General features: G+C 45.9%; 1 protein-coding gene across 1 annotated transcript; it reads left to right on the top strand.

Moving 5' to 3' along the window:
• Positions 1 to 4,911: 4,911 nt before the first annotated feature.
• Positions 4,912 to 8,514, top strand: LOC309403528 (toll-like receptor 2). The gene has a single exon (XM_081997688.1). It carries the CDS (start codon positions 5,755 to 5,757, stop codon positions 8,395 to 8,397), a length of 2,643 nt encoding a protein of 880 aa, XP_081853814.1. The 5' UTR covers positions 4,912 to 5,754; the 3' UTR covers positions 8,398 to 8,514.
• The last annotated feature ends 3,345 nt before the right edge of the window (positions 8,515 to 11,859 follow it).

The raw sequence follows: 11,859 nt of genomic DNA, 5'->3' as shown, positions 1-11,859 counted from the left end.
GGCAATACCCACTCCTAGAAGTAAGTAGAGGAGTCCAATAGTTGAAATTCTACTTAACAGCAGTAGCTGAAGTAGATTTCCATTCTACTTCTAAAATAGTCATTTCAGTACTTTTACCAGGTGTTTTGTGGATGAGTTACTCCAAGTCACACACAGACCAACCTCTTCCATGCATCCTTTAGTCACAGTGCCAGCACATGCCCTGTGCTGAGCCTGCCTTGGAAAAAGCCCAGAAAAGCAAGTTTACAGCTGAAGCAGCTTACTGAACGCTCCCGTTAGTTAAATTCTACCACAGGGTGCTTGAGAGCATCATGTAAGATCTGTAACACTGGAAGAGCAAAAGCTGGGCAGCGTTTCAGCTGTGTATGTTCCATGTCCTGATCACACATGTAAGCCCACTACACTTCCTCTTTTCTAAGGCTATTGCGCAAGGTGTAAGAATTCTGTAACTGATGTCAGACGGAAATCCGCCACCCCTTTGGCATATGACTAGTTGAATGCTACCCAAAATACCAAGTCAAACTGCAAGAGAACCTGTTATTATTGTCTCATAGAGTAGAAAACCAAAACAGCAGCAGCACGATGATACAGCATTTGAATTCAAAGTCATCGTTCCTGATCGTATCCTTTCCGATGGCTTAGCAATGTGACAGAGGAAACTGAAGGGGGGGGGGGGAAGAGTCTTCTACCCAGATTTTTCCCCCCAATCTCCTTGTGAAGCATTAGATAAATAAGCAAAAAGTTGGTTACCAAGTTTTAATCCTGTATTCAGCCAGGAGCTTTTAGAAAAGAGAAGATGTTAAAAGCATCTGTTCTCCAGACTTTAGATCTTCAACTTTGTCTCACTAAAGTTCTTTTACTTGCCTGAACAGTCAACTGGACCAATCCTCCCATTAAGCACCTGGCACTAGGCGGTATGAGTCTGCGCCCAAGGGGGATTTTGGCCACGCTCGAGCCACGTGTTGGACAATCTGCAAAGCTGTGGGGCAGGCTCCCCGCCCGGCTTCCGCTGAGCAGTGCGGCAGCAGCTCCTCCAGCTGCACCGTTGCCCCTTTAGCTGCCTTAATCCCAGCTCTGGCCTGCCAGAGGGGTCACTGGCTCCGGTCCACAGCAGCAAAGGGGCATCCCAAGTCAGCACGCACTAAGAACAGATAAAAGCGTGTTTAGGCTTAGCTAAACTAATCGGTCTTCGCAGTGGGCTGGCTGAATCCTCTCATTAACGCTGAGGTGGAAGTATCAGATTCCTGCAATCCCTTGCCATAGTTTTATTTTGAATCCAGGCTGCCCCGTAGCTGCTCCTAGGAAAGTATAGGTGCTGTGCCGAGCTCTCGAGCACGGAGCGCTCAAGCCCCAGGTGGGATGCGGACCTAACGTGGCACGGTGCCCCCCTGCAGACGGCAGACATGCAGCGTGGGGTGGGACGGCAGCAGGCTTCCTCGGCATCCATGGGGCTAGGCCACATGGAAGGGCAGAGAAACCACAACGCGCTAAACCTTCCTGCACAGCCCTCACTTGTGGTCGTTGGATGAGAGGAAAAGATAAGAATAGTTACTTTGCAGAATGCAAAGAATTCCACTTCCCTGCACAGGAGGGAAGTCCCCAGCGCGATGGGGAAGCACAACCCCTTTGACTAAGCAGCCACAGCACCATAGTGCGCCGCTAATGCCAACTTTTGCCATTTTATGAGCAAACCATGCTGTTGCCAAACCCATGAAATCTGTACCCGGTTCCTCCTATTCCTCAGCCTCTACTTCCCCTTGCACGGGAAGCAATGTGCTCACGGATGCTCCTACCCCGCGTCCGAACCACCCGCTAGCAAACAAATCCACAAAGAGAAAGAAGGTGCTTTTCTCTTCCGCCCTCTCCCATCTCTCCCCGACCAACAGCTGACGCGGGGGAGAACCACCGAGGCCAGGAGTTGATATGGCTAGAAATAATTAATTCCGACATAATTTGATGTTCTAACACATTTGAATCTAAAAGAAATGTGCAATTGAGAGCAACTTGCTGCTTCAACCCTCTCCCAGACAAGCCCTGGGGTGCGGGAACCTGTCAGTACCAAAAACGGGGAAAATAAGCCACTTCTGGTATGCGGAAAGCACAAAGCACACCTGGAGGGCTGCAGGTTTCTGTGCTGATCGGCTTAGGTTTATGCCCAAGATACGATGCAGGTTTGCTTCTCGGCCTGAGAGGTGTAGCTGTTTCCGTGCTCGTTTAAGAATCAGCAACGTGGAAAAGAATGCGAATGGCAGACAGCAAATTCGCAGCAACGGTACTGATCTCATCTGCAATTAGTCAAAGGAAATGCCATCAAAGGAAAGTAAATTTGGGAAACATGCCACTTAGAGAAGACACTTACTTCTATGAGAGGAGTTCAAAAAATGAGCTGTTTTTTAAGCACAGGATTTCTCCACACAGAACGAAACAAACATCAGTAACAAGCACTTAACAAAGCCCCCAACTCACCTGCACGGGAATGCTTAAAACTCGCTTGTGGGCTCCTCCTACACAACCCAAACCAGCGCAGGGACGGCAGCGGTCACCTCTTGCCAAGACCTGCTGACTGAAGATCAGAAAATGAAATCAGAATCTTCCATGTCATTATTGCTATGTCTTTATTTGCAATTCCACCCAAAGACACTGCTCAAATATAGCAGCCGTTAAGACTTCAGACAATGGGGATTCATTCTAAAGCTCATTTTTAATTGTCATTTAAACTCACAAATTATTAATTAGCTGCAAGGCTGGATCAGAAAGCAGGGAGAACGTTTAAGTAAGACATCTGCGCCGACAATGGACACGGCTGAGAGGAGTCAGCGGCTCAGCGTGCGAGGCGAGACAGTCCCTGGGAAGTTTCACATCGCCAAAGGGGTGAAGCAAGACAATCAGCCTGGGAAGGATTTTCTTAAGTGGTAGAAATGCGGGATATTATTCCCTCTCCCTGCGCGGAGGCAGACAAGTGCATTCCCTGGCCATAAATACTGTATTTGTATAGCTACACAGATATGACTTACGGCTGTCATCCAGCACCCAAATCTAAGCCCACCTTACTAAAGAGAAGCTCCTTTGAGGTCTGGTCTCCTGGAGGCTGGTGCTCATCCTCTCTGGATTTGAGCACATCTTGCATAGGTTCAGCTCTCCCCCCTTAAAGTGCATTTCCAGCACAAAAAAAAATCCCCTGCAGAGAGACAGTGAAGAAGTAGAAGACCACCTGTTTCAGGAAAGAAATCTCTTTATCGAGTCCTTACAGGGAACCACGACCCTGCCTCAGTTCTGCTCTCAGCCGCGCTGTGTGTACTTGCCCTGCTCGCTCACACAGACCTTCCTCGTGCGCTGCTTTTCCTCCGCAATCCCCCAAATAAGAAGTTGCCTTCAAAAAACCAAAAGGAGAATACATGAACACACAGAACACGTGCTGGATGAAACAGATGTTAGAATAATGCCAGCATGGCACGTCGATAGAGTAACCATTCTTGTACAAAAAACTATTCTTTTTCACTTTGTCACTTCCAACCGTGATTTAGTCTCCCCGCCAGCCAAAGAGATGTGGTTTGATGGCCCCTGTGCTAGAACATAGCTGCTCCATCTTCCCAAAGAGGGAACTACAGACTGGGTTTCAAGAGCAGCTGTATTTAGATGAAGGAAGAAGACCCGTCGCAGAGAAATAGCTGTCTACAGGGGGTCACCCCAAATTGAAAGGAGCAAGAATCTCTCCTGACGTCCAAAATGCTCTTAATTTCCTGCCTCTTCTACTACAGCAGGTTAGGATCTGTCTGAAGAACGGATGACTTCAGGGCAATTCCCAGAACCTGCCGGGGCAGGAAGGTGCCCAGTCAGACTAGAAAGAGAGCACAAACAACTTTGGGGTTTTCCAGCCCCCCGGGACTGGACAGGGGAGCCTCGGGGCTACTGCAAGAGTTTCCGGTCACTGGCAGTTACAAAAGAGTGGAAAAAACCAAAAATCAACAGTGGAAAAAGCAGAGCAGATGACAGAGCTCTACACCTTGTGCAATCTATTGACCCCCCTTCTGTGGGCATTCCGAATCAAGCTAGCTGCAAAGAGCGCATCTTTCAAGGCAGCACTACAAACACTGAGAAGATCTCCTGTTATTTTTTTCCCCTAGTTAAAGTGTGCAAAAGGTACGACTGCTCACTCCACAGGAGCCCTTCTGTCACGCAAGAACTTGTATACACTCAGAAGAGACCCCAATATAGAAATCTTAGGAAACACACCCCACAACACATCACGTTGCGGAAGTAAATCAGCTTTATAACTCTGTGGTCACGCCTGGTGCTTCCAGACCTTCCTCGCAACACTCGGGCAGGAACGAAGCCAGCAGATACCTTGGGACGACACAGTTCGCAGCGTCTAAGCAACAAAATGAGCAACTTCTACCCTCAGATTTTCCCCTCAGCAATGGGCTGAGCAGCACGACAGGGAAAACTCGACAGATTTCACTGGGGAGAAGCATCTCTGGCACAAGCCCCCTCCACCAGCCTCGCCAAGGGGAACGGGGCTGCTGAAGCTGCTGGAACTGGTGGGGCTGGGCGGTTCCTGGGGGCGTCCCAGCCTGCCCCGCCCCGCCGCCGCCGCTACAAGAGGTGGTGGTGGCGGCGGCTGTGGTTACCGGCGGGTGAGCGGCACCGAGGACAGTGGCTAAAAGGCAGGTAGGAGGAACGGGGAGTGTCGCTGGAAGTACGAGCGAGCTGTTAGCTGTCTTCCAGCCTTAAATCTGCAACGCTTTTAACGCCCCGGGGACTCGCTTACCCGGTGGTGCCTCAGTTGCGGGTTACGAGGCGCGAGTGAGGGACGCGGGGTGGTCTGGTGGGGTCCCGCTGACGGCGCAGGGTCCAGGGGACAGAGCTGCGAAGTCGTTGAGGTCGCTTCTCTTCAGTTTAAACTCGATGGTCCAAGTCTGGTGGGTGGCAAAGGGGACTATGGTAACACCAGGTTGCTCATCTGAAGGTCTGCACCGTTGTTTCCAGGTAATAAATACAGGACATGGACCAGAGGTGCTGGGAGAGTAGCGACAGACAGAGCTGGGGCAGGAGAGGAGCTGGGCAGTGATGCTACCGGGCAGTGGGAAGTCTCTAAAGATGACTGATGCCCAGGCAGTGACCCCTCCTGGCGCAGGCTGCCTCATATAAGCCTCTGATAGCCTTCTTCAAAGCAAACTTACTCTTTTACTCCGATGGGTAAGGCTAAATAAACGGTCACTGGTAAATTCTTGGCAGAGAGCAAACCACCAAGGGGATGGGATCGCAAGAAGATACGTGGTCACACAGTTACACGGGGCTCCCCGCCACATTACTCTTGAATACGCTACTTAAGCGGCTGAACAGGTTTTGGATTGGACAGGCTTACCTGGTTGTTGTGCACCGGGATGGGAGATGTAAAATCCGACTCCCAGGCAGTGGTTACAAAAGCACATTTCAGATTATGCAACAGAAAGATGGTATTGCAAAGGCTGCTCGCTACCTGCCTGGGGGCGAGAGGGGGAAGGAATAAAAAAGAAAAAGGAAAAAAAATTTCTTCAGATTTTATCTACCATGATCTGAAACGAATAGCCCTCTCCTTCAAATCATTCTCTGATGCTGTCTTTTAGCATTGCCTCCTAAAAACAACAACGAAGCAAGATGTATTTTTTCATGCAAGTAAAAAGGGATTCATAGATACAACTAATGAAACAATTTCTGTACTTGCAAGGAAACTAGGAATTTTTAAGGGTACTCATTAATGTGGAGCATCTTATAATGATGGATTTTACATTTCTCTTCTCCAGGATGAGGATCCTTATTGGAAGCCTTCATTTCTACTTCATTTCTTTCTTATTCAGTAGAGCAAATGGATTCCTAACTCTGAGAACACCTGCAGCCCATGTCTTCCCATTCTATAACTACTCCTATTTAAACCTCTCTTCTGTATCAGAAGCACAAGCTCCAAAAACAGCGAGAGCTCTCAATGTCTCACATAACGTAATTGAAAAAATAACCAAGAGAGACTTGGAAGGTTTTGATGCGCTGGAAGTTTTAGACCTCTCCTACAACCGGATTAAGGACGTTGAACCCGGTGCGTTTGAGAGTCTGCTCAGCCTTGTTTCTGTGAATTTATCATTTAATGATAAGAAACTTCTTGTATCGGGTCTTCCACCTCACCTGAAGCTCCTACCCACTGGGGCTTTGCAGCTTTATAAGTATTTTGACAAATCCTCAGAGGCTGCTCTGGAGCCTTCTGCATCCGCCCAGGAGCTGCGGCATTCAGGAGGTCCATCTGTCCTGCAAAATGGTAATCCGAGGCTCAGACGAAGTACAGAGAATCTTCTTCGAAAAGCAGAGAAAAATGTAACGGTCTCTCCAGCAGCCACGTTAAGGCCTAATTTCTGCGGAGCACCAATAAATGGGATACTCGATCTGTCAAACAGCAAACTCTCCGAGGAAGAGCTGACATTAAAACTGGATCCAGACCTCTGCCAAGCTCAGCTGGATGGTATTTTGGAGCTGGACATTAGTCACAGCGAACTGGAAATGGATCTTCTGTCGCTGTTCATCCTGTTTTTGCCAATGAAAAATCTGCATTCCGTTGATGCCAGTTACAACAACTTAACAATTAACATTCTAGACGTTGAGGCGATCTGTAACTTCCCATTCAGCAAGCTTTTGTTTTTAAATATTAGCAACAATCCCATAAACAGCTTGGACACACTGTGTCTCCCTTCAACCATCAAGGTAATTGATTTGTCCTTCACCAACATAAGTCAAATACCCCAAAATTTTGCTCAAAAAATGTTTAACTTGGAAAACATGTACGTTCAAGGAAATCACTTCATATATACCGTACGTCCAGCAATCACTAACGCAGTTCCAAAAATTCCCCCTGGAACTGTACACATTAACGCCATCTCGTTTGTCAGAAACGAGGCTGGAACACCCATCGAAAGCCTTCCGAAGAAAGTGAAACACCTGAAGATGTCCAACTGCTCCATTGTAGAACTGCCAGAGTGGTTTGCCGGCACAATGGAAGAATTATTATTTTTGGATCTGAGCAGCAACCGGATTTCTGTGCTTCCTGACTTACCCACCTCCCTCCAGCATCTCGACATAAGCAACAGTGATATTAAAATAATACCCCCTAGTTTTAAATCTGTCTCCAACTTAACCATATTTAATATTCAGAATAACAAAATTACAGATCTGCATCCCGAGTATTTCCCGTTGACTTTAACAAAATGCGATATTAGTAAAAATAGGTTGAACCTCTTGTCATTAACTGACGCCCTGGAGAAACTGGAGTATCTTAATGTTTCTGGAAACCTAATCACCAGACTGGAACCCGCCAGCCACCTCGCTGCGCTCGCCAACCTGGACAGTAGTCACAATCTAATTTCAGAACTCCCTGATCACTTTGGGAAGTCTCTTTCAATGCTGAAATATTTTAATTTATCAGGGAATAAGATCTCCTTCCTACAGCGTGGCTCTCTCCCAGCTTCTCTGATTGAGTTAGACATTAGCGACAATGCCATTACTACCATAGTGGAGGACACTTTCGGCCAGCTAATGAGTTTGAGTGTTTTGACTGTTCAAGGTAAACATTTTTTTTGTAACTGTGACTTGTACTGGTTCGTGAACGTCTATATCCACGACCCCCATTTGCAGATAAATGGCAAAGGAAATCTCAGGTGCAGCTTTCCACCAGACAGAAGGGGCTCGCTGGTGGAGAGCAGCAACCTCACGCTTCTGCGCTGTTCCCTGGGCATCCAGATGGCCATTACGGCTTGCGTTGCCATCCTGGTTGTTTTGGTGTTAACAGGCTTATGCTGGCAGTTTGATGGGCTGTGGTACGTGAGAATGGGTTGGTACTGGTGTATGGCGAAGAGGAAGCAGTACGAGAAGAGGCCGGAAAACAAGCCCTTTGATGCCTTCATTTCGTACAGCGAACAAGACGCAAACTGGACGAAAGAGAATCTACTGGAAAAACTGGAAACTGATGGATTCAAGATATGTTACCACGAGAGGGATTTCAAACCGGGGCATCCTGTACTTGGTAACATTTTCTACTGCATAGAGAACAGCCATAAAGTCCTTTTTGTTCTCTCTCCCAGTTTTGTAAACAGCTGCTGGTGTCAGTATGAACTGTATTTTGCTGAACACCGGGTCCTGAATGAAAATCAGGATTCCCTCATCATGATTGTGCTGGAAGACCTCCCGCCCAACAGCGTGCCGCAGAAGTTCAGCAAACTCAGGAAACTGCTGAAAAGGAAAACCTACTTGAAATGGAGCCCTGAGGAACACAAACAGAAAATGTTCTGGCATCAGCTAGCAGCTGTCTTAAAAACAACCAACGAACCACTTGTGAGAGCGGAAAATGGATCCGCTCAGGATATGTATGAGATGGAATGAGATACAAGAACGTGTAAAGATTGTGCCCCAAAAGTTTGCAGTCAAATAAAAGCGTTTCTGTGTTTACCTCCTGCAAAGGCTGCAGTGTTGCAATGGGGTTTGTCTCCGATCAGTCCCAGGAGAGGTTTCTAACAGGTTTGCAGGATGCATGTTCTTCCATCTGATAAACAAATCTCTTATCCAAAGGGCTGAGACCCGAGCACTGATAAACAGCCTTTTGCTCCTGGGTGCTTGGTTTTCTTCAGCTATTTCCAGCATTTTTTTAAATGCTGCGGATGTCACCTGGAAGAAAGAACAGCTCGAATCACACTGCATGTGCTAACTGGTTTTTTTGTTTGAGAGTATCGCAGTGAAAAGCGATGTCATTCAAAGGTAAGGCTGTAGTTCAGGTTCTCAGTTCTAGGACAGCTTAAGACGGGAACACACACTGTGTACACGTAAGAAAAACGCAGACCACGACAGTAGGCAGGTAACAGCTTCTTTCTGTGGCGTAGACAGAAAAGATTAAAGATTTACTTAATGTAGCCATCTGAGAGGTGCCAATGCAAATCCATGCTGCTACATCATTTGCTTTAAGTAACTGGTGGAAGAGATCGGATTTTAAAATCTTTTATAATTACAGATTAATATATACAATGAGACAATCAAGAAAGAGCCAGCTGAGCGTGTCAGTCTCTACTGTTAAATAATTAGTGTGAGCTTTATTTAAATGCCATTGTCATCTGAAGAATCAGCAAGAAAGTTCTGTATATTGTTATTTAGACTTGACAAAATCACTGTGACCCATTTCAAATTAATTCAGTGCTACCTCTGTATAGCCCTTGTCATCACCTACTGCCACTTAATAATTTTGGTGGAGGGGGAAAAAAAAAAATCAGTTGATCTCATTTTCACATTCAAGGAAAATCAACAGTGACAGAAAATAAATACCAGGTGAGAACACATCATTTAGTGTAGCACAATCTGGACTCGCTCATAAGATGAGCAAACCCAAATGACTTACCAGCAGAAGATCACAGACCCAGGAATGCAGAACATGTGTACAACATATGGGACAGCACGTTTGAAACACATGCTCGGAAAGTGAATTAGCTCTGCTGTGACAAAGTAAGACTAATACCAATGTATCTGATGCCAAAAGGGGAAACACGAAACAAACATAAGGAGACGTCAGCAAATACAATTCTCTGCAATGTATTTTGAAAGGGAAAAGATCCAGCTGGAGCAGTACGTGGTTTTCACCCTCCCTGTGCTGCTGCGTAGGAGAAAGGAAAAAAAAACCTCACGCTGCAGTGTGCAGCGTGTTTGACTCAGAACCAAGGTTCAGGGACAGCTTTTGTAATGAATGAAAGCGTTTTTCTCATACTAAATATAAATGCATTTTAAATAGGATTTGACAATGACCTGTTGTCAGCATTTAGCAGCACACAATAAAAAACATTTTTAAGCCCATTTGCCAGTACTGATTAAATTTATGGATACTATACTTGGTATAGCCATGAAGCACAGCGCTTGAAGCTGACAATAACCAAAGAGCTATTCAAATCAAAGAAATCCGCATCAGTTGCGCCACAGAACAGAACCTGTGCTCACAAACCCCAGAAGCACTTTGAAGTCACCTCCTCTCCCTTTGTCCCACGGTGCCGACTCTCCAGTTTTCCACCAGTGCAAATTATGAGCAGCAGAGTAGGACTTGCCCTCCTCTACTACCTCCATTTACGGAGAGATCTCTTTGCACTCTGTGCAAACTCACCTTTCCTCAGACGAGTCACATACACTGACTATCGTGAAAACAGAATTATTTTCCTGTTCTTTAAATTGCTGGCAGCCAGCTAACTGGTGAGAGAGAGAGCTGGGACCCTTTTTCCTGCTACATGCGGCGTGAGCAGAATTGCTTACCAGCGCTCAGCAGCAGGACCATTTATGTAATCCTCCATCCACCTGTGGCACCAGTGCAAACACAGTCCTCTTAAATACTTAAAAAATTTTTTTTAGAAAACCCATTTAAGGACAGTCAGAAGGCAAACCTAGAAAACATCCGTAGGACTCCACCTTAATCCCTGCACGACTATTCTATTATTTTAAGATATTACAGCACCTGCCTTTTCTTCGTTTCCACCATGAACATCTCGGGTTGCTCTCTGTAGCCCTGCTTCACTACCTCGTGGAAGAAGGTGAAGAGATAATGGTGCAGGTAAGCACAACCCTCGCAGTTCACAAGTCTCTCTACTTTTTATTCCCTGTGCTGCAGGTGGGAGGGTACTGAAGATTATATGGGGGATAATTTTCACAGCTTTGCTAAGAAGTGACAAATTATATACCTAAACCGTACATACCACAAAGTGCCACAAGATACCACAGAATTATCAGACACTGATCCTTCTTGACTATCGTTTCTCCTATTTTTGCACCCTGCCCTCCCCAACTTGTTGAAGTCTTATGCTAAGGCAAGCTGTCTCTGTGACTAACAGAAATCTCTCTGATCTCTAATCTAAAAAGTTCTGAGGTGGTGCCCAAGTGTTGAACATACTTTTTAAGGTTGTGTACATAGTTTAAAATTACTTGGCATTAGCAGCCTTTAGGTTTAATATATAAATGATTAAAAAATACAATACTGCAGGCCACCAGCTGAAAAAGTCAACTCTGATCACCATAAAGCAAGACCTATGACTTAAAAAAGACTGAATTATAAAATCTTCCAAATACCTTTGTTCATGTAAACGTGTTATTGAGATCAGTCCCAGTAATCCATCAGCTGTTTTTTTAACAAGCTTCTTTATGCTTTCTTTGAGGCCACTCCTTCTTAGCCAAACTGTTAGTAGTACACCTAACACCGCAAACACAGATTTTCAATAATAAAGCATAAACAGTCCTCGGGCCAAATATCGTGACAGCGGCCAACACCAGCAACTTCAAAAGAAGCTGAAAAGCATACTGAAAACATACGTTGGGTAACCTGTTCCACCACAATGGGCTCATCCTAACCCCAAAAATCAAAGATTGCTTTAATTCCTGGAGTAGAAAATGTTATACATATGCCAAAACATGCCGGCATTAACTGTCAGGCTCCTGATTTCTGTATGACCCACATGAAGCACCCTTCCCAGTTTCTTCTAACCAGTTCTATAGCAATGAGGGCCAGAGCGTATGTACAGGCAGTAAGGAAAGTACAGCACTTTGTGAGTCTTGGATTTGCCACCTTTCATGTTTGTGAGATGCCTTCTCGTTCTTGTGTTACGGACCACACCAACTACAGACCTACTTTTTCTAAACCATTCAGTATTCACGTACTCTCTTACCCATCTCCTCTCTTCACGTACATTTTCCACCTCCTTCGTCCAGCACTCCTGAGTTGCTTCCCCTCTCAATTAGATTGCTGCTTTTTTAACCTCGCAGTCACACTTCGCTGGTTCTGTGCTCAGCAGAGGAAGGTTCTGCTACAACAAGGGGGCTAAAGGAAAA

Source organism: Phaethon aethereus, assembly GCF_964289735.1.
Source record: "Phaethon aethereus genome assembly, chromosome: 3".
In the NCBI taxonomy this organism is placed as follows: Eukaryota; Metazoa; Chordata; class Aves; order Phaethontiformes; family Phaethontidae; genus Phaethon; species Phaethon aethereus.
Note: the sequence above shows the minus strand (reverse complement) of the source record. Positions and strands in the feature narration are given on the sequence as shown.